The following is a 23,996-nucleotide window of genomic DNA, read 5'->3' as shown; positions in this document are numbered from 1 at the left end:
AGATGCCCACATACTGATATAGCATATCAGTATGCTTAACATAGCACTAGCAATCTCACGCACCTTCACTCTTCTGTCATCCATCACCATATCATGGATTTTATCAATGATTTCTGGAGTAGTAACCTCAACAGGGCGTCCAGAACGTTCAGCGTCACTTGTGCCCATATGGCGACTCCGAAAATTTTGAGTCACCATAATGTTTATCAAGCTTCTCTTTAGTCTCCTGAGGCGTTTTGCCTTTCATAAAGTAGTGTTTAATCAACACACGAAATTCTTTTTCGTCCATTTTTTGAAAATCACTCGACTTCCTCGATTCAAACGAATGCCAAACAGAAAGAAATAGACCGATCTGGCTGAAACTTGGTGTGTTCTTCCAAGAGATGCTACTAACTAAACATAACCTCGATACGCGCCAGTAGTGCTATCTCTCTGACTTTGCACGGACTTTTCAAACGACCCGCGTACAAATAAAGTTATAGAAGAGCTACAATGTGATTTGAATTAATTCAACTTCTATTGATTCACTAATTTAGAGCAAGACATGGTTTTGAATTCAAAATGCAGGAAAATTGTTAGTTTTATTCATCAAATCACGCTTACTTTCTTAAATTTTAAACAAATGAAAGTTCTAGATCTACTCTTATACAATTATGAAATCGAATATCTAGAAAAATTGTAATAGCGGTTTTTGAGAAAAACTTTTCCAGTAAAACAAAGTAATTCTGGGCAAAAGAGTGGGATAGATTCCTTTGAAAGTGCCCTATTTTTCTACAATCTACGTTCCTAATAGGTTCTAAAAGTTAGGCTTTACATCCAAATTACTGTTCATGTAACGTGAACGAATTCGGGCAGCTAGTTCACTTAATAATCGAGTCCTAAACTGGGAATCAAACCCAGCTTTATTACTAATGCTAGATACGGATAGCTTTGCGGACCCTGGCAATAACTACTCAGCTACTGTGGCGCTTAAAAAAAAAATATATATCTATGTAACATAATAAATAATGGTCCGGATGTGAGTATAGTATATATGGTTTTGACGGACATATGTAGACACAGTGTTATTATTATATTGTAACTGTAGAGTATATAAATAATGAAGTTAAACCACATTGTGGTTATCACAACGTTGCTAAGTTGTTTTATCTGTACACCTGCTGAATACAATTCTAAATTCTGTAAGTATATCAAAAATGCGTGTTGAATTTGATCAAATCATTTTTTCAATTTCCTATAAATTATTTTGAATTGAAAAATAGAAATATTATCTTCACTTTCAGTGAAGTGGAAATGATAGAAATCTCGAATTTTAAGTTACTTAATTTTCTGTCTCTTATCAAGATACCTCTTCCTTTTTATACATTCTATATATCAGTACTTCGTCAAGACTACCCGTATTTGTCTTTCCCAACATTCTCCAATATTCCATAAGCGAAAGAAAGCCAACAAATATTAGTATAAGGAAAGCCTTCAATCGAATAAGGAAGACCAACTCTGTTCATATCAAAAAACATTTTCTTCCAACCTTCACTCAATTACTTTTGCCTAAATAAACAGTTAAACATCTTTTTTCTAAGATTAATCATACAACCAGAAAACCACTAAAGAACCTACAAAACTTTGAGACACATTAATTAGTAGGACGTCCATCAATTAAGATCATCAATTACTGAATCAACCTCACGAAATCCTAATAATCTTATTCAACACTTCCTTCCAAGTGTAATAAATTAATATCCATGTTGAGCTTAAAATTTCTTTTATCTCTGCCTAAACTAAATTCTGCTACCCAAAGTTCCATTGTTATCAATTCCTTAGGGTTAGCAGTTCCCTTCGAGATTCTTGATAAATTTCTAGTGACATCATAGTGGAAGAATGCACTTAAAGGAATTCTCTAATCTGCTTTTTTAATGTATGACAACTTATTTATCAAAATATAAAGATTGTGATTCGAATCTATATATATAAAAATGAATGTGTGTCTGTTTGTACTCGATAGATTCAAAAACCATACATCCAATCGCCGTGAAAATTTGGGAAATTATTAGGTATATCCCCGGGAAGGTTTTTGCAAATTTTTTTTAAAATCAGAGTTGGGGCTCTAGGTGCTCCCGAACAAATATCCCAAAAATATCAAAATAACATTTAATTAGTAATATTTGTTAAAAGTGTAACCATGAAAACCATGAAAAACAGTTTTTTGCAATTATTAATACGAGAATAAATTATACCGAAGATGGTGAAAAATCCATTAAACTAAAAGTACTCAACAATACTATTGATGTTGATAATCGTTGGGTAGTAACATATTCTCCATTACTACTAAAAACGTATAACGCACACATAAATGCTGAGTACTGCAATTCAGTGAAAGCTATAAAGTATATTTGCAAATATGTGAACAAAGGAAGCGATATGGCAGTGTTTGGAGAGGAAAATACAACTGCATCTAACGATGAAGTCACCCAATATCAACTGGGACGCTACATAAGTAGCAATGAGGCCGTATGGCGTATTTTATCATTTTCCATTCATGAGCGATATCCAACGGTTGTTCATTTAGCAGAAAATGGACAGCGTGTGTATTTTACATCAGAAAATATACGTACAAGAGCAATGTCACCACCTCCAACAACATTAACTGAATTTTTCACATTATGTAGAAATGCTACCTTTGCAAGGACACTACTGTACTCTGAAGTAGGGATAATTTTATTGTTAATTTTCATTTCGATGTATTGTATACATTTGATCATTAATAAATTATGTTTGAGGTATCAAAACTGCCTTTTTGTTAAACACAGCAACGTGTGAACGGGTACAGCTAGTTATCAACATTCGACAGTTTTTTCCAACATATTTTTGAAGTTACAATTTGTATTTAGTAAACGTGAGAAATCATAATCTTACATACATTGATGAAGTTGTACAAAGAATTCTGTCATGCACATGAAATCTTTGGAGGTAGCAAACAAATTTGTTTAGGAAATAGAATTTTCTGAATCAAAATAGTAATTCTACTATTATTTTTCTACCCAGTTGAAAAACTGGTTGAAAAGATTTCGAAAAGTTTGTTTCTTTTGAGGAAAACGAAATAACTTTCACTTTCTTTCTCAAGGATGCTAGTTGTTGTTGACCAGAGATTCAAAAATTATTATTTTATCAAAACAACTAAAGTTGTTGCCTTATACTCGTACTAAGGAAAGACCATATATTTTCGGTTCATATTTCTTCAAAATATAATACTAAAGATATGTAGTTGCTGGCTCCAACGTACTGACTAATTGAATCGTCTTAGCAGGCTCAAAAAGAGATCTAAATACATCTATTTTTTCTTCTGGAGGATAGCCTAGTTTGTTAAGTAATCTTTGAAGGGACAAATGAATGTGGACAAGGCAGGTTGGAGAATCTAATTTTTCATCTGCTCTACATTATAATGCATCGATTTAAATAAATTTTATTTTCCAGATCCACTTCTCGACGAAGATGATTTACTTAATTTTCAAAGAAATAATAACAGAGCTAAAAGGCAAACGGAAGAAGAAACTGAGATGGATATATCAGAAACTGATGTTGAAGTGTCGGAAACTGATATAGAAGTATCGGAAACTGAACGTGAATCTAGTACTAGAGAAGTTGAAGTTACAGAAGTTAGTGAAGTTGAAGAGCAAGATGGTGAAAATGGAGAAGATAGTGGCATGCCCGGTAATGGCCAACAAGATCCTTCTAAACCTCAAAGGCCAAATCATCGATGTCGTCATAAGCGTAAACATCTTCCATACCACAAAGTAAAGTGATTTGCTTTTATTATTTCATTCAGTTTTGTGAAAACATATATTTTGGCATTTGTTATTCATTTTCTCTAGTAAGGAACTAAGGAATATATTGAGATCACAGCAAATTTTAGATTTTGACTTTTTATAGAAAAGTATTTAGGACGAAAAAGTGTTTTTCACAGAAAGTGATCTCCAAATGTTCTTGCTTGTGAGCAAAATATCTAAAAAGATGAATAATGCCAAAAAGTTGAAGCTTCATTATTTCGATAGGGTCTTTACTGTGTGTTAACTTACCGATTAAACTTAAACAAGAAATTTCATTTTTTTTTTAGTTTTTCCCAAAGCCTAAACTTTAAACTTACTATATCATTAAAGAAAATAATTAAATCTGATTTAAACCTTCACTCGATTATATCGCGACAATTTTTAAGGTCGTATCTTACACACACATATTTATAAAAACATAATTGCTTACTAACCCAATTTAATTTTTAAAGAACTGAAAGAACGGCGACTGAAAGGAGTGTCTTATTCCCCAGAACTACAATTTCTAATAGATTAGATTATCAGGGTGGGACCTATGCCCCACGGCACCGCAGCCAAAAGAGACTTATTGTGCCATTCTCTTTGGATCTAGTAGATGAAACCTCCCATATTAAAGAGGTTGAGGACTTTCCCTACTAGTTCTTTTTGCGCTACTATCTCCTTTGGCCTCAAAGATCCAAAGATTTCATAGCGTAACCAATCAGTCAGTGAGAGACTGTTTCCTCCTCGGTTCCGAGCTAATAAGCCCCACCTTGTACAGATGACTTTGCCCTATGTGTACTGTGCAAATGTACTGGTGGTATATGACAGTATATGTTGCTCATGTTCATGTTGTTAGGCTGGGATACCCGCAGGGACGCCAAGTACCCTGAAGAAGTGGCTAATCCACTTCCCCCTACGGGGGATTTCTAATAGATAGAAGCGAAACAATTCTCAAAAAAATGATAAATACAATCTGTTAAACTTTTTTTTAAGTTACACAAAGAGCCTATGATTATACATTGTACGGAAATGGCACATTATTGGTAAACCTATCGTAGTAGTGCGTAATAAAATTTTCCTGGAATTTTTCCAATAAATGTTGAAGACGCTACATGAACGCAATGAGCATAGAAAGTTCAAAGCAAATTGTTAAAGCAATTTTTTTTTATAAAATCTCAAAAAAGTGAAATATCGGTTCAGAAAAGAGGTATGTAATTCTGATTGTTGAATTTATTTCAGATTCAGAAATTTATCACCTTATTTAATCCTCAAAAGAAATATATAAGCGTTACGACCGAACTGAACTACAGAAATAGCATTTTACCCACTACTTCTTTCCGAAGTGCCTTAATCGAATTTGCCTTGGTAAATGTATCAAATAAAAGTAGCAAATTGCTGCATATGTACAATAAAAATTCCAAATTAAAAAATAAAATAAAAAAGCGTAAAATACACTCAGTGATGCGATAATTTTGGTTGAGGTATTTAACACACACACAAATTTTGAAAAATTGACATGATAGTCCATTCTTTTCATATCAATATTATTAAAATAGTCTTATTAAAATTCTTGTACTAATTTTTTTGTTTTCTTACCTGCATATTACATATAAAATATAACCTCAAATTTTTGCAATATTCGTAGACTTGCTGCGGCCATAGATCAATGTTACGTGACTTATTTGATCTACGAGGACCGTCCATGAAACAAATAATGGGATCATGCAAGATACAGTTAAAAGAAAAATTTCGAGGAAAGATAAGAGGTATTGATCGAGAAAATTGTTTTCTCTTTAATTAAAACTGTTTTATTGCTTCTTGTGCCTAGATTTATACGAGAAAATTGTGAAAATGCGAGATTTCATTAACCAAAACCATTTTAAACAAAATCTTCTGAAGAATCTTCAGCTCTGTTACTTTTATATCGTGGACTATTTTAGAACTATAAAGTTTGATTTAAGTTGTAACCTATACAAAATATATTTCTTAAATAAGTACAGAAAAATAACATTTATTTCAGGCTGGCTTATGTCTAACTCACAGCTGTCGTATTCGAAGGTTGATAGCTTATATATAAATGATGTTCTCATTTCACATAATTAATAAATTCCAAAGCTTAAATCGGAAATCCAACCCAATACCCTTAACGGCTTTGCTATCTGGCGTGTCAGCAATAAGAATATAAGAAAAGTCATTTAAAAAAAAATCATAGATGAACTTGATGTCATATAAAAAAAATATCATGGAATACTGAAAATTATCGTTTAAAGAAAAGCAGAAATAGAAAGGGAAAGAGTTATCTAGAGAAATGGGCTTTGTGAGGATACTTAAACAATATTTCAAGTAAACAAACAAAAAACATGTAAAGTCTCAGGTAAAAATGCAGGTAATTGAAGAAATTTTCTGTCTTCTTGAATTCAGCAAAAATGCTGCACTGCCACACGCCGAATGATACCCCGAATTAAACCAGCTTCCTAGCACTGTTTACTTTTTGCAAAAGATTGTTTTGTGAGGTTTTGTGGGAAACAGCCGGTTATCTGCATCGCTTGACTGAAAATGAGCAACCGTCAAATGGATCTAAAGTGCTAAGATGCATACGATCGATCCAAGAACCTATTATTTTGCCCTAACTCATCTTGGACTTTTGTCTATTTCCTTCTTAACTTTTTCTTGGATCTTATTTATCTCTCCTTTCATTTCGTCCTGACCATTAATAAACGGCTTCCCTTTGCAGAAATATAACATTATTACTCAATCCTTTTTTTTTAATGTATCCACAAGTATCAGTTTTCGTTCAGTAGTAGTAAAGGCTCCAGTACTGCCCTGTTGGTTAAAAAAAAAGACATAATCTACAAAAATAATAAATTTTGGATCTCTACTGCTTAAGAAATTTCGTCTGGCATGTTCTAATTCGATCCTTTGATAATACAAGCCTGAACTCTTGGAAATTGTTCGACTTATGAGCAACTCTGTTCATACTTGCTTAAATTCAAGCTTATTGGGATTCTTTTCATAGTTCATGTACTAAATATCACTTATTCAATCTTAAAGGCCTTAAAGCTTAGATATTTTATGAAAACTCAATTTTGTAAATATAATTTTCGAACTCAGTTAACCAGCAGTTACGAGAAAGTAAAAATTAGTTACTTCATTAATGGAAAGATGAATTGTATTTAAACTTTTGTTAATCAACACTTTAAAATTTCTTGCAAGTGGGGGGAAAAAAAATCTGACGAGAAGCCATAAATCTTTAACAAGAAACAAACTTTAAATGCATTATTAAATTATTTAGGTACTTTATGTGTTTCTTTAAGAAGTTAATAAAATGATGTATGAACTATGCACTGTGCAGCTAAATTACAAAGTTTCCATAAGCTCCATTCTAATAAAGCCAACAACAAATTAGACTTTAATATTCTTCTTTTTTTTCTTTCATTTAACAATTATATTAGAAATTCCCATCAAATTATTGCTCTTTTTATTAAAGGAACTTTCTTATATTGTTGACATTTTCTTATTTGCTCATACAAATATATTAAGCCTAGGCCCCTTAACTTTTTGAGGCAAATAAAAATTTAAGACATTAACCAAGGGCACTGCTATTTTTTGGGAGGGAGAATACTTAAAACTGTTATTTTATGATATGTTATATTTTAAGCACTCAGACTGTTCTTAATTTCATCACTTCTTACCCACTATGTGCTAAATGGTATATATTCAAACTAATTATTGTGGTAATTTTATAAACAAAACTACAAATACATTTACTTCAGACAAAGCTTGCTAAATCGCGATTTTTTTAGGATATTGTAGTATACATATTTACCCACCAGGATAATACTATTGTTCTGTGGAGTGGGATAATCATGAACTAAAACTTGTGTTCGCTAAACGCTAGTATGTGAGCACATCAGATACAACTGCAAACAAGTATATTATGTGAGTGTTTGAGGCAAGAGTAAAAATATTGTTTGTGATGTAGACTTCATATCCACTGTAATGCCGAATTCCTAAATAGGAAAAAAGGCAAATCCTTTCTTCCAAGAAAAATTGCAAGATACCCTTAGATTTTTCCATTTATGCAGAAAGGAGAATAATCCAACTCTTATGAAACAAGAAAAAATAAAAAAAGCCTCGGATATATCCTTTTTTTTGGAGTTAAAGCCAATCTGACAAGCTTGGCTTTAAAAAAAAATGGTTCTGAGATAATAGGAGCAAAAGAAAAATCACCGCATATTGAAGGTATATTGAGATTGACATGCTCCTTAGAACATGGTTGGATCTGCAATTCAGATTACTATTAAAGATTTTACTAAATAATATCTTTGTTTTTGCTCATAAAGCAAGAGATATAATAGTACTTAGAAGATACGATATTTATAAAACAGGTTGGTGCCCATATCTATAGTAACAGGTTGCCGCAGGACTCGATAATTCTAAATAGTACAATATTTTACCTCTTTCTGTCAATAAATGTGGGTCTTGTATCAGATTTGTGATAGTTTACTATTCACATATTTTTGAGATACCAGCTTCTCTTAATTGTTAATTAACCAATTTCTTTATATTATTCCAGGTAAAGAAGCTAATTGTAAAGAAAAAGAAGATTTAAGAAGAAAAATGGTATACGTTAGTATTAAAAATAAATAATTTCTAAAGCATTCAAGATTGTCTCTGGTATTACATTTTCAAATATCATTGGGTTCGCAATTCTTGTATTTCTTCTTTTTAAACAAAATACGTGTTCACTATATTGAGATTAATGTTTCTTGAATATGTGGAGTCCAATTTTTTTTGCTTCAAACTGAGCTTATTGAAGTCCTAAGTTTTAATGTTTGAAGACGTTTGATTTAATAATCTTTAAAAATTACTAGGATATCTAATGATTATAATTGCTAAGATGACCCCATAGACCAACAATGGGATTATGCTAAATAAATAGGCTGGCTCTGTATTAAAATAGAATTTAATAATTCTTGTTAGAATGCGATTTTATTTAAATATATTCTTTCATATTCCAATCCATAATTACAGTTCTATTTACTAGTAACATATGTACTAGATTACTGAATTTTTTTTAAATAAATCTTAATGAAAAGCCTTAATTATTTATTATTATTATTTTTTGTAAACAGTGTATGCACGAATGCATTATGAAGAACAGAGAAATGGTAAGCTAATGAAAACTTTCTGCTAAAGTAACTCTTCTAAAATAATATATGTTCTAATGTATATATATATATATATATATTTTGATAAGGTGAATGATGAAGGATCTATAGATTTTTCGCAAATAAGAAATGAATTAGATCGAAGATGGCCCCAGGAAGAATGGATACGCGCCGTGGTATTAAGGGCAGTAGAGACATGCGAAGGATACAACTATGGTAAGAAGGATATCTTTTATACATTCTGGTTTGTATCGGCATAAATAAAATTGTTTACATTATGGAATACCAGTAACTAAACATATTCTATCTGGAAAATATGGCACTCTTTTTCCAGTCCGACCCCGCTTCTCGTAAAATAAAATGAAGTAAACTTTGTAAAATTGATTATTGTTATAGATGATTGGAATGTGTAAAATATTATGTAAACATGTTCGTATGTATTAGCAGAAACTATGTTACTGTTTTATTAGTAGAGTAATATGACTAGTTGAGACCAGGGTTCTGGCACAACTAGAAAATGGGAGCCTCCAAATTATAAAATTATATGTTTCAATTAAAGAAACAAATGGAGAATTATGTTTCTCCTTTTGGGCATACACAAAATGAAACAATGATAGAGAGAGGATAATTAAGTATGCAAGATAAAAGGAGTAGGCTTGAAATTTTGTTAACTGAGTTAAATAAGGGTGTCTAAAAATGCATGGACAACAAGTAGCAGTGGCTATTTAACACAATAATGTTATGCCAATACGTGATGTCTGCTGCAAGTACCCTATGTACCCTTCATAGGCAATAATAACGTCAAAGAAGAGATTATCTTCCTCTAAAGAATGATTTAAATGAAATTTAAGCAATATCTCGCCAACAAAAAGTTTTGATCTTTAATGTTTATTTTTAAAAGTAAGGAAGACATAAAATTAAAAGTGTTTGATAGCTTATCAATCCATCTTTAACAATGGATACCAAACGTGGTCTATGTCAAAAGGAATTCTTCACAGATTACAGGAGCTAACGAGCAATGCAGAGGAGCGTACTTGGGTGTAAGAAGAACGTAGAAGAGAACAGCTGCTAACTTTAGAAAAATGATCAAAGTTTCCATATTTTCATTTTATAAATCTGCATCAAATGTCTTAAATGTAGTGCCTGGCTTATTTAAAATTTAATAGTACTATTATTTGGTAAGTTTTTATTATTATTCAAAAACATCTTTTATCTATATTTATATAATTTTTGTTTTAGATAAAGCTTGGATGAATGATCCAGAGGACATCAGATGCAATCCACAATCAATGGAATTAGCTGAGTGTTTATGGAGGGAAATTGAGCAGGTAAAATTAGTTTTTAAATTTATTCAGAACTTTTGGTATTTCCAAGTAAAGGTATCAAAATGTCTTTGATTTACCAATTACTATTACAAAAAATCAAACATTCTGAAGATGCTCTTTCGGCCAGTTCCTTATTTATTTTAAAAAGGAATATTTTTATTAATGCTATTCAGTTTTAAAATCAAAAGTTCAGTATAATGGAATATCAGTACCGCCAGAAGGCACTAAATAGAATTTGCCCAGAAAATATTCTAATAAAATCCAACCATCTGTGCCCAGCAGTGAGAAAATTTAAAGAAAACCTTTGGAGCGATATTTGTAGAAAATCAAAGTGACCTTTCATTGATCAACTTAATTATGGCTATTGTCGCGTAACACGTAAACAAAATTTCGAATTTGAACTTTCTGCAATTTTACAGTTTTCGAGTAAACTTGATAAGAGCTATTCTTGCACAGGTGAAAAAAATATTTTTAATGACTTTACATTACTATTTTAAAAAATTAAAAAATGCATATACCAAAATTCATGACCGATTTTTTTTTGGTTTTGACATCTGATTTAAGTGCAAGTTTAGCGCAGCAGAAGAAAGTAAACATGGTCGGTTTAAGTTTATTATTCAAGTAAAATGTTTGTTACTTCGCTTTATGTAGGTAGTTACGCTTTAAAAATAACATAATTATTAATTAATTTAGTTTTGTAATTAAATTGTAATGTAACTTCCTTCAATTATATTCTTAATAAAGATGTTCTCCCATCAATGTTAAATATGATTGATTAAAATGTATATAGATGTGAATATTTTTTAGGGTAGGCAATTATTGCTAAAGTACTTGACTAATTATTTGATTATAAAATTTCTTTACAAGTAATTAAATGGACTGCTATTAATTTTTAGAAATGAATTATTATTATGAGTAGTTATTTATTTGTTATTAGCGGTGTAATTTGTGCTCTCGAATTCTTCTGCAGCCAAAAATTCTAAATTTTAATAAAATTGGGTAACACTTTCGTTTATATAAAGTAATAGGGAGTAGTCGATTAAAAAGAAGAAATTAACAATACATTAAAAATGTGTAGATATCAATTCCAATAAATAAATAAAAAAAATTAGGGAAATAATGAATCAACATTTAGTCGATTAAAATTAAATATTAAAGAATAAAAAAAGGTTTAGATTCAGTAAAACAACTTAGGGAAACAAAAATGGTACAATCATCTCACAGTTTTATATTAGTATGCTCTAATAAGTTTCGCTTGAGAAATAGATCATTATAATATTAAATACTGAAATTAAATAAATATTTAAAATGGTTATTTTAAAATTTATTTGTCTTCTCTTTCAGAATTGTCCTACAGAATACCAATCTTCAAGTAAGTTATTTAATAAAATATCATAAATTAATAAAAGAAATGTATAGTACAGTTCACTATGTCTTCATTAAAATGAAATTATTAACAATTTTGAAATGTATTACAGAGCCGAAGTGTAAAGTTTTGCGAGAAACGATAGGAGAAAATAACTGAGATGTTACGACAAGTGAATCAGAATCTATAAAAAGATCAATAATCAAAATACGAACAAAATTTGTGGAATAATTTAATTTTTATTAATTATATTGGTGTATATTTAGTATTAGATGTCATTTTGAACGCACATTAATAGTTTATTTACACTCGTTGGTACCCCAAAATTCATTGCCCATGAAATTTTAATTTAAATTTAAAAGTTTTCTTTTCTCCTACTACTATTGTTGCAATTTTAAATGCAATCAAAGATTTAGTTGCCGCAAATAAATGTTGACAAATTGGTACAAAAAAACATTAATTATGGTTTCAGTCATAGATATAAATAAAGGGTGAATTAAGGCAATAATACAAATAAAAGGTAAAGGTAAATAAAAGTTAAAGATAAAAAAAGGTTAATGTTTAGTACATCTTAACAATATCGACCTTATTCAACCCACTTTTTTAAGTTGCAAGCAGTTCCAATCAATTAGTTAAAATACGACTCTCATTTCTTAAAATCATAAATTTCCCACTTATAAATACTTGAGATCCCTGCGTCAACCCTCCTATTCAATTCTCGTCGGCCAAAGATATTTCTAAAAAAAATGCCCCGAAATTAAGATAATCTGGCAGCTAAATTATATTGGAAGGGTATACTCTTTAACCAACTCTCCAATATGAAGGACTACCCAGGCTTTATGAAATAGCATCTTAGAGGGATAGAGCCTAACGAAAACTCTCCCCAAAAAGAGATGGATGCAGTAGAGGAGAAACACCAATTCAGCACACATTCAGGGCGCTGCCGGCTGGCGGACTACACTGACTATCACCGAACGGTGAGCTGTAAGAAGCTGCTAGGAAGAAAAAATCTAAGTGCCTGCAGCTGGGAATTCTAACCCGGGAACTCCGCAATGGAATCCAGTAAACGGTAACCATTGTGCTAATCCTTTTTTTGTGTGAAGTTATTAAATTATTTGAGATAGTGTAGCGTGAAAGATTAATTTGCCATACGTATACCTTACAACTACAGTTAGACGAATAACAATGAAAGGGTGAATCTAATATTGTCTAGAACTATGTGTTAGCAGAGAGGATAAATTGGTGTAGAGGGTCAAAAAGCCCCTCTTTGAGAAAGTGAGACTAATATTCGTTTGGATAGTTTGCCGATGGTTGGAGAGGAACACAACAAGAGGCCCGTCTCTGTGACATGTGTTGATTACAAAAGGAGGCAACAATCTGTTAAATCTACCGGCCGTTTTACATGGTGTCATTAGTCGCTGGCAAGACATAGACAGCATACCGACTTGCAGCTACAATTTGACATGTTACATTGAGGGTGAAACGAAAGGCATTCTTCCTGCTCAGAGGGGGGTGGGGAATGAAGTCCAACTCAAACTACCACAGCTTAAGATGTTATAACATTTTTAATTTGCCCTTAAAACCTTAAGTACCTTTTACGGCAACAATGAATTTTTAAAGATTTTAATATAAGTTTATCACATTTAAAAAACAAAATTGTAAATTTATTTTATATTCTTATGAATAATTCTTTTTTATTTAATTCTAAAAAATCTGTTAATATTTTAGAATTAGAAAGCAATGTTTCGAGATCACTTATTGTCCCAGCTTTCGCACTTTGAAACGTTCATTGCTCTTTAGCACTTCTATCATTGTTCTTCATAGCCATTTAAACTATAATATATATTGTAATTACAATAATATACTATAACATTAATTGGCAACATTACTTGTTTCTCAATTATTCAATAAGTCTCATCATTTACATTAATATTCGCTTTCGTTGACACTTTGGGGACATTCTACTCCGGAGCAAGGAATTTATATCCAATTGTTTCACTAAGATCTCTTAGCTGATCTGTGCAAATTGGTTTGTTAAACAACTGCATCACAGCTCGTATGTAAAAGTGTTACATCAACACGAAATTCTTTCAACAACTGATCGAATAGTTAAATTGTAATACCCTTAACCAAAAAGAAAGCAATTACTTCTCAATTTAAAGGCTACTACATTTGCTTTTTTCCTTTATTATTTATATGTTCAAAATGTAAGAGGCTAAGATTAATCGGTCTTTCATTTAGGCTGAGAAAAATGGGATTTTTCACAAAATTTATCGTTTCTACTCACACATTTATTTATTTATTTTTTTTGTATTTATTTATTTGCAACTGTACAAATGGGAGAAACCAGCCAGCGCTGGAACTCTCTAGGAACTTACTGGGGTTTAGGAGGCAATGAGGTCATGAGGCCAACGCCGCTTAAGACGACGTGGAGAATTGTCAGGATGGGACGATGTGGATAGTGATTGAGCCAGAGGATTTGGGTGATCGCGAGAGTTTGCTGTGGAAATTTAGGTATCGGGTGTGGATTAACTCATTTACATAGGGAATATTGAGATCATGATGGATGGTGCGGTTGGAGACATAGAATGGTGCGTTAACGATTCGGCGGAGGACTTTAGACTGGAAAGATTAGATAGGTTGGATGTTGGATGGTTTGGCGGAGCCCCACAATTCTGCTCCATATGTCCATATTGGTCGTATTAGTGTTTTGTAAAGTGTAAGTTTGTTTTGTACGTTCATGGAGGATTTCGGTGCAAGGAGTCTCCTTAGTAGTCCTTAACGTCTGTTCAGTTCTTGTCTTTTAAGTCTTGTGTGAGGGTTCCAGGTTAGACGGCTGTCTAGGTAGAGCCCTAGATAACGAACCTGTGTGGAAGTCGGTAGGTGAGTGTTGTTAATAGTTAGTGGACACATTTATTAAATGACTCTCTTTTTCTTTTTTTTTTTTAGATACCACGATGTCATTGGTTTTTTCATTCCAAATGTTTAATTAGGAAGTTATCTCTTCATAAATGTACGTCCTGAGGCCCCTGTTCCAACGTTTGGTCCATAGACACTCTGCTTTTTCTGGCCTATTTTTATTTAATCCATTCAATCCATACTTGAATATCGGCTTCTTAGTGGTTTTCAAACTGATTTTCCGTTTTTTCCCCCCATAAAATAATGATGGTTATAATAACTATTGATCGATACTTTATTAATAGGCTTGTACAATTATTATTATTATATATCCTGCTCCTCTTAAGTATAAAAGGTCATATTAGCGTCAAATTAATACTCTATGCGTCCAAATTTTGAATACCTAAATTGTACTACGTATAGAATCAATTATTATTATGACAGATTCAAAATGATTAACCTTATTATATCAAACTCAAACTTCTGCTCAAAATCTAATCATATAAATGAGAAATGAAAAATGAGATATTCAGCCAAACATATGCAGATGAATGCATAAAACAAGAAACAAAAGTTTGAAAGTAAGCTGTACAAACTGCCAAAAATTACAGGCAAATAATTTTATCTCCTTTACCAGGACACCATTTTTATTTACTTTATACAAACTTTTGAAATTAAAACGTATTAAGGAATATTTGGTAAAAGAATTCTTTATCCCTAGAAGTGTCCAATTTTTATCTATTGTGGTTGTGGCGTATATAAATTAAATTAATTAATTATTATTTCCAAGGTATTATATGAGATAAAAGGATTTGTCTCAGGAAGTAATGAAAGCTTAATTTAAAGCATGAATGAAAGCTTTGAAAAAAAAAATGAAAATGTGGTTAAATTAATGAAAAACGTTTTTAGTTTCATATTCAGGTTTAATCCAGCGACGGACATGTAATTAAGTAAACTGCTCACAGAAAAAAATAAAAAAAAAGAATTTAAGGATAGAAAGAATATGAAGAGAAAAGTTGTTTTCCCACGGCGTGAGCTTTTCATTCAAATTAAGTTCCTCCTTAGAGAGAGAGAGAGAGAGAGAGAGAGCTCTAAATTTCCAGAGAAAATTATATCAAGGAATGGACCCAGTGAGACTAAGAGAGCAAGGCCTATATTCTTGCCATTTCTGCAGCACGAACCGTCCTGGGTAAAGGCGTACATAAATTGTAAATGAGTTCCTTTGATATTTAGGGGTCACAAGAACACAGAACGACAATAGGACCTTCAACATTTTCATAAGGATGGAGATTCTCCTTTTATATATATGTATAGTTCTCATAAACAGTCTATTATTTAGATAATATTACGATCTAATTTTCAGCCTGCTCTAATGGATTTTATAAAATATTTTTCCAATATGAAATAAGGTTTTCATAGAAAAAAGCTGATGTGAAATTCAAAGCAAATAACATTTCATGCTCCTATTTGTAAAGGACAAATTATTTCAGCCTTTTAAATAAATACTTATTGCTTAAAATTATCCAGACGATTTTTCTTCATACGAATCTTTAATTTGTTTATACATATAAACGCATTTTCGATAATACGATTATCTTCAAACTTGTATTTCGACCAACAATGCTTTCTTTATATCATTTTAGTAGTGAAACCGTAGATTAAACTGAAATGATTCATTATTTCACTTCACCATTTACAAGTACTGCTCACTTACTGTAGCTTATACAGAAATGTTTTAAGGATTACTCGTAGATTAGTTTGAGAAGTAAATATATTACTTATCAAATTTAAAATAATCCTTACATTTAGAATACAAAATCACTTTCAATATTAATATTTCTGAGAATATATAGATATTTTTTTTGCAATTTGACCTCTTTAATCTATAAAATAAACATTAATAATTGACTGTCATTAATAATTACTCCAAGCTTTTGATTGAAGACAATCTATGAGGTCAATTGACTCTGTAAGGTCTCAGAAGTCTAGAAGTCAGAAGAAGAAGAAGAAGCCGAGGTAAAAGGGGCTAAATCGTTCTATGATTTTTATGCGTAAAAAGAGGTTTCGGCTTCAATGATCTCAGAAGGAGGACGCCTTAAATAAAAATAAAATAAAATTGTTCATTTCTTTTGAGATTGTAAGTAAATCATATAGGTGCAGGCAAGCCCCTAAAATTCCATATAAAATTTTTCTTTATACATGTATAAAATCTAATAAACATGATATGACTTCATTCATTTAATAGCCCACAAACACAAAGTTAAAAGTAAATCGTGAAAGGTTGAAAAAAATGTTTTCCAGTAACGTGAAACTTTTCAGTTGATCAATTATGTCAGAAAATCTTACAATCAGCAACGGAAATAGTAGTACAACTAGAAACAGTCATAAAATTGGAATCAAAACATGTATTTCCCGTTAAAAAACTTTTATTATAGAATTCGAAAAGTCTGATTATATTTTCTCAAACTGCTCGAGTAATGGTCAAAGTAAAGCCATTAACTCACTTAGAATTATTATTATTATTATACAAAATAATATATTATTGCCTGTAAATGTAGCATTTTCACTTCTAATTTTAAAACAGAGGAGGTCCCTTTATCCAAGAGGAGAGAGAGAGACTTAAAACATTTTCCATTAACCGTTTCTAAAGTAGGAACAAAGTTTCAGCCAGTAGTACAAGTTTTTCTCGTCAATTCTCAAGCGTCCTAAAGTTTTCCACTTCGCACTGGAAGGAAATGCTTTCTTCATTTGCATTGAGCATTAATCATTGTTAAAAAACTATATTTTCGTCCATTCTAAACTCTAATTATATTTTGATTAAAATCAATTTTGAAAGGTTTATATGGATTAAATAAAATGAAAATTATATCCTTTAATTATAAAAATTAATATTTCTTTTATTATAAGATTTGCGCCGCTTTGAATTTCTAATTAATACTTTTATGAGAATGAACTAAATTGCATAGATAAATAACACAGCGGACTCAGTAACCGCCATTCCAGAATTTAACTTTAGCAGGTGAAGTTATATTTTTTTTACTATTATTTTTATTTTCCCTTTTAAATACTGGGTTAACAGGAACTATAGCGATCAAAATAATTTTCGATTCCGAGTTTTTATGGGTAATACCATTTTGCAAAACGAAAAATCGTAGGAAGCCCAAATTTGGACTTACCACCGTTGAACCCAACCAATAAGCTTTTGGAAAAATACCAACCAGTTGGAAGTGTAACTTAAATAGATTTTTTTAGTTATTTAAGATTTTTTCAAAAAGAGAAAATCGTTTTCTATGATTTTTTAAAACTTTGTATACTTATTGCATCTAAAGTAGTTCTTTTAAATAGATTTTTAACGACTTTTTAATTTATTTATTTTATAGCACATTTTTAGGAGAACTTGAATTATATTGAAGATAACTAATCTACTCGAACTTTAAGGAAAATCCAACATCAATAGACTGCCAACACTCCAATCCAAAATACTCCGCCGCATAGTGGATGCTCCATTCTATGTTAGCAACCACACAATCCGTACAGATCTCCAAATTCCACTCATCTCCGAACTTGCCAAAATCCGATATAAAAATTTTCACCAAAAACTCTCACTTCACCCCAACCCTTTAGCTGCAAACTTATCTTCAACTACGCTACCCTCCAATCCTCGAAGACGGCTGAGGCCCCGTTGGCCCCGTGACCAACTGGGTGACTAATGGCGGCCATCACTGGATGACCGTCGTTCACATCTGCCACGTTATTTATTTATATACACTTATCTCATTTACTTATTGTACCCTGTTGGTATAGGTGTGAATTTCAATAAAAGGATAAATAAATAAAAAAAAAACTTATCTTTAATACGAGTAAGTAATACGTAAAATAAGAGATTTCATTAAGTTTTTCCCAAATCCCAAACCAGCATCCAACACACTAACACTACATTTTCTTCAAATTCAAACTGCCAGTTTTTAAACTGCTAGAAGTGTGAGGAATATCTCCTGTTTTGTAACCTTACAAATATAAACTTCACCAGAAATTATATTGAGACTTGCAACGTCATTAAATTAGGTATTCAAAGAATTATGAAAATTCCTTTTAGAATTGAGGATATTTTCTAAGGGTCTATCGGAATTTGAACAATACATTATTGCATTCAATAGTTGTTATAAATAAATCAACAAATAGGATGTAAAGAAAAAGGCGAGTAGAAGTTAAATTCTAATAGCATAAGAGGGGTTGATTGATATAAGAAGCAAAATAATCTGAAATGAGATATTAGGGCTCTCACATTTCAGGCTATCTGTACGAAGGAAGAAGAGAAAGGAAATGAAACGCATAACCTGCACAGTGATGTTTCTTAACTCATCCTATTTGGTGGATGATAAGGAAATATAAGAAGGGAAAGTGGAAAATGTGAATATCCACTATTTAGGGAGGGGATGGTTATACTGCGGGTGAAGTCTAGCAGAGCAAGGAGGAAGAGCAAACGAGGAAAAGTCAGAATACATGCCTACAATATGGGAGATAGAGGATCTCACCGTGTATAATAGACAGAGTTGCTGCAAGGTCTTCTTCTTCTTCTTGACAATATCATGCTGACTTGATTAATTTTTCTTTCACCTCAGTTTTGCCCTTACTCAATGTATGGTTGGGGGAAAGAATGTGCCAGTTAAACCCCTTTCCTTTGACAGTATGACAGACCAAGTTCATAACAAATCAAACTGTATTCTCGGCACAGATTTAATATCCACATAGGATTTGAGAACCTGCCATGACTACAGGGGACTAATATTTGCATAGAACGCGCGATATGAGTTGATATAGAATGAGAAATAAAGTTATCTGCGGACATACACATACAACTCATCAGACAATATTGACTATCTATCCTAGATCAATCACTCAAATCAAATATGGCTATTTATCCAATGCTTTAAAAGAAGAAAATTAATCTAAAAATTCTTTATATTCAGGGAGCTCGGTAAGCTGGAAGGCAAACAATTTTTTTGATAGTAAATTTAGGTTGCAGTTATCAAGCAAATAAAATTTTTACGAAAACCAGATTTATTACTTTCTTTAACCACTGAATTAGTTTTTGTTTAATTCATAAAGCCAAAATTCACAACAAATACTTGATAAAAATGTTTGACTTATTTGAGTGAGATTTATTACAAAAATTAAATAGACTGACTATAGATAAGATAAATTCAATTTATGATTTATATTTTGTAAATTAAATGATAGATCTTATTTTATCATTGATAAAGTAAAAAAGAGAGTGAATAAAATAAAACAAAATGCATGTTAAAAAGAGATAATGCCCAGATATATTGTTATTTTTAATGAGCTCATGCTTTTATGCAAGATTCAACAGGCACATCGTTAATAATATTTAAGCCTACTGAAACTCTAGATTGCAAAAATTAAATAAATAAATAATGAATAAAAAAAACTGTTTGAGTGACTGACGTGATACCTATGAAGAAACGAGAAATTATCCGCTAACAAGTAATTCAGGTCTTCCAACTGCATGAGGTAAAGGGAGGATCGCCAAAACAAGAATAAGAGTTGAACGGCGCCACTGGAGGACTTTACTGAGATTTTTTGTTTCCTCAATGGCATTCCAGGAAGATTTTTGTAACTGTCCAAAATATATTACATTTAAGAACCATTACAGATTATAAAAAATAGAAATAAAACTATTTTTTATAAAATGTCCAGGTTTTTTTCGAACGTAAGAATAAATGATTTTTGATATTGAATTGAGAGGGAAGATTGAACATTCCAAGGTAGTTGATTATGCAAACGATGCAACGTAAGATGTGATAGTGGATGGTAGGAAAGACTGTCAAACAGGCGAACTTGAAAAAATTGTAATAAAATTATGAAAAGCTAGGATAATTCATAATATATTTTAACTGCACAATCTACAAGTTTAAAATAACAGAGTTTAAATGGTTCTTCAATGTTTGTGTAAATAATAGTTCTAGAACATAAGTAGATGGTAGTCAATGCAATTTAGGAAGAAAACAGCAGAAAGCAGTATAAGTGCTGAAATAACGTTATTTCCCACAGTATATATTCTCTTTAACTACACATCTAACAGCGAGGACTAGTCGGTCGTTCTTTTTTTCTTTTTTGGAAGAAACATAGTTCTGTTCGTATGAGTGGGCTGTAAAAGAGCTTGGCAGCGGCAATAAAAGGAGAGAGAGGATAGAAAGGAAACTACCAACGTTTGGTCTGTGGCCTACCATAAGACTGTAGAGCTTAAGTTATATTTGTTGTAGGGCCACTTTCTTTCTGCTTGCAACAGTTTGGTGAGCTACAGCAACATCACAAACACTCTAGCTAGAAACACTATATTCTCTGTACATCTCCAGATATTCACTGCTGAGTATACTACATTATTAAATAGTGCAATGTTGAGCAGTAAGGAATTGTGGCTAAACTACTAACAAGACATCAGTGTCATTATCCTAACCATGGGTAACCTCAAATTTTATTTATTTATTTTTTAATTCATTCATAAACATTGAAGTACATAAATAATAATGACAATAATGTTTAAATTTCTACGCCAAGAACCAATTTCAAAACGTAAACATTATTTTCAATCTATTTATTTTATAGCCTTTACATATAAGGGGCTCGTCAATATAAGTAACCACACATTAAATAAATACAGTTAGGGTGTTCTTGTTTGGTAGTACAAGAACTATCTCAAGTTACCATCCCAAGGGAATCTCCTTTACGAAATTGATTAAACATTCGAGTATCTGTCTAATTTACTTTGACTAACCAAGTAGTCCAAGGAATTTCACTTAAAGGGTCAAAGACACTTCCAGACCACTGTTGGATACATCACTTGGTCTATTACAAATTAGAAATGGTATCTTCCCCCATACATAAACTTGTATACATTTAGTTAAACAAATCCATTGTACTTTTCATATTATTGTTATTTTGAAGCAGATCTTTAAAGAGAAGGTAAAAACTTCTAAAAGTTTCCATAGTAATGGATGACATCATCTAGTTTATGATGCTAAGATGAACTTATCTAATCTACTTATTATACTTTCTAATCTGATAACACTGTTGCCTGCTAGTCATTTGCTAAATAGAAAGCAATAAGAAATTGGAAAAAAGAATGTTGCAAACTGCACTGCTGCTGATTGCTCTTAAAAAATGATGCAGCATTCGAGGTGACTGTTATTCTAATTTTTTTTTTCTATTTTAACCCTCTTTATTTAATCTACAACTGCCTATTGACAATAAAAATGGCTTGAAAGATTTGAATGAGGGCCATCCAACGATAACTAGATTGTTTATGAGCGGATTGAAATGTTGGGAAAGTTTGGAATGAAATTTGGTGTAACAGAATTTGGCTAGGTCAAGGACAAAAGGGATTTTTAGATCAATGTGGATGGTGTGGATTGCTTACGTAGAAAGGTGCGTTAAGGATTGTGCGTAGGATTTTCGATTGAAGGGATTGGATGCGGTTAAGATTGGAACGCTTTGCAGTACCGTACAGTTCCAAGTCCGTATGTCCAGATTGGGGCTAGTAGAGCTGTGTAGAGTTTCTTTTTGTTGGTAATAGACAATTTTGGAGCGTTTGTCGAGGAGTCTTTTGGTCATTCAGTAACGTAAGTAAAGTTCCTGTCGCTTGAGTCTGGTATGGGGGTTCCAAGTAAGGCGCTTGTAGAGGAAAAGTCCAAGATAACGCACCTTATCTGCCGGAGGAATAGTTTCGACCACATTCCGTCATCACCCCTTGGCAAGTGCGAATATGAAGTAAGAATTTAAACTGGTTAACCATTAAGAGTGCTTTATCTGTTGGTGAAGCAATTATCAAGAATAGAGTTCGAATCCCGCATGTAGCTCATTTTTATTTGTTAGAAGAAATGTTAATAGTAAAGTCTGTGCTTCCGTCCCCATCCTCGATCTTAATTTAGTTGATGGACGTTAAGTCTAGCCTGGAAAAAACAAAAAATAGACGATTACTTAACTTCACTTAATGGAAATTTAACATAATGAAACTTATGCTACAAAGTTCACCAAGTTTTATAATGTTTGCTGTCGGCCTTACAAAGGAAGGTAGCCCAAGAAGAATCTGTAACATACTAACAAGCTAACAACAAAGTGGCTTAGTAAAGACTGAAGAGAATGGTGGACCCACTTTGGGATTAATAAGAATCCAAAACAAGTTTGGGATTAATGGTTGTTTAAATCATATGTAATCATAATTTCAAAGCGCATCTAAAAACATAATGAATAATTTTTGCACATTTTCCCTAAAAGAAAAAAATTACAAACTAAACAGTGTGATCAGCATGGAAACTAACTACTTAGTAAATTTTAAAAAAGCTAAACCAACTTTATTTTAGTCCAACAGCTGTCACTTTAATGGATGAAAGCAGCCAGTTTCTTTATACTTGTTAAAACTGTATTTATACGATAATACTTTAGTGAAACAGAAAGAGGAAAATTGAGGCAAACTTTATTTTCTTCAGTTATAAAGCCCACATGTGAACACTTTCAAACAATTTCTTTTCCTATAAACAAAAGAAAAGGAACTTTCCTTTTAAAGTTACTTTAAAAGAACGTGTAAGTATGCATAAGAGCAAAGTAATATAAAAGCACTAATATTTTGATTTGGTCTAAAATAAAGAATATTTTTTGTTGAGGAAATAATTTTATTCTACAAATTATTCTGTTTCTTTTAATTATTTTATGTAAGCAGATTGTAAACATTTCTGGAATTACTATAGGCCAGTTTTATTCACTTATATATTAAGTTTAGTTGTTCCACTTTTTAAAACAGGCCCCTTTACTCAAGTAAAGAAATACAAAAGTAAAAAAATAAAATAAAATAAGAGTAATAAAACTTCTTAAAAATAATAATAATAAATAAATAATAATATTTAATATATCTTCAGATAAGAGAACTAAAACAGACATATTTGCAAATAAAATATAAAGTTCAAAATAACATACAAACTTATGAGCAGAGAAATCAACACAAACTAAAAGAAACTATTCTCCCAAAACAGAACTTCTTATTTTAAGAGATTGTTTACAATAATTGTGTATGGCATTTATCTGATCTTTAGAGTTTGTGGTTAATAATTTTTCAAATAGAATTTCTTTTGGAGCAGGAAAATTGGTTGCTAAAAAATTTGAAAGGAAGTAAGATCTAAGCTGTTGAGAGTTTTACATTCGAAAAGAAAATGCATTATTGAATCTTCACAAGAACTGGAGCAAATTAAGCAAATATCATTACAGTCAAATGTATATGTGGATCCGTTTAAATAAAGTTTTGTGCATTTTATACTGCAAAGACGTATTTGAGTAATCACCCTAAGTTTAATTCATTGCAACCTAAATCCAAATACACTTCATTGATTCCTAAATTAGAGACATGTCTGTAAAATAC

The 23,996-nt window shown here is 31.5% G+C and overlaps 1 protein-coding gene and 1 long non-coding RNA gene across 6 annotated transcripts in view; one reads left to right on the top strand and one right to left on the bottom strand.

Annotated features, from left to right (window-relative positions):
• The window catches only part of LOC141455504 (uncharacterized), a 57,784-nt gene that overhangs the window by 6,242 nt on the left and 27,546 nt on the right, over nt 1-23,996 (bottom strand). The gene's annotated exons all lie outside the window — the stretch shown is intronic.
• LOC141455448 (uncharacterized) lies at nt 1,021-11,959 on the top strand. Its single transcript, XM_074130523.1, has 9 exons — nt 1,021-1,181; nt 3,472-3,791; nt 5,452-5,572; nt 8,383-8,435; nt 8,942-8,977; nt 9,067-9,193; nt 10,217-10,305; nt 11,647-11,674; nt 11,781-11,959. The coding sequence occupies exons 1-9, from the start codon at nt 1,100-1,102 to the stop codon at nt 11,825-11,827; spliced, it is 903 nt and encodes a 300-aa protein (XP_073986624.1). The 5' UTR covers nt 1,021-1,099; the 3' UTR covers nt 11,828-11,959.

This window comes from Rhodnius prolixus, unplaced genomic scaffold, assembly GCF_049639745.1.
Source record: "Rhodnius prolixus isolate KJV_2025 unplaced genomic scaffold, Rpr scaffold_4, whole genome shotgun sequence".
Lineage (NCBI taxonomy): Eukaryota > Metazoa > Arthropoda > Insecta > Hemiptera > Reduviidae > Rhodnius > Rhodnius prolixus.
The sequence above is the reverse complement of the archived record's forward strand: the minus strand, read 5'-3'. Positions and strand labels throughout refer to the sequence as shown.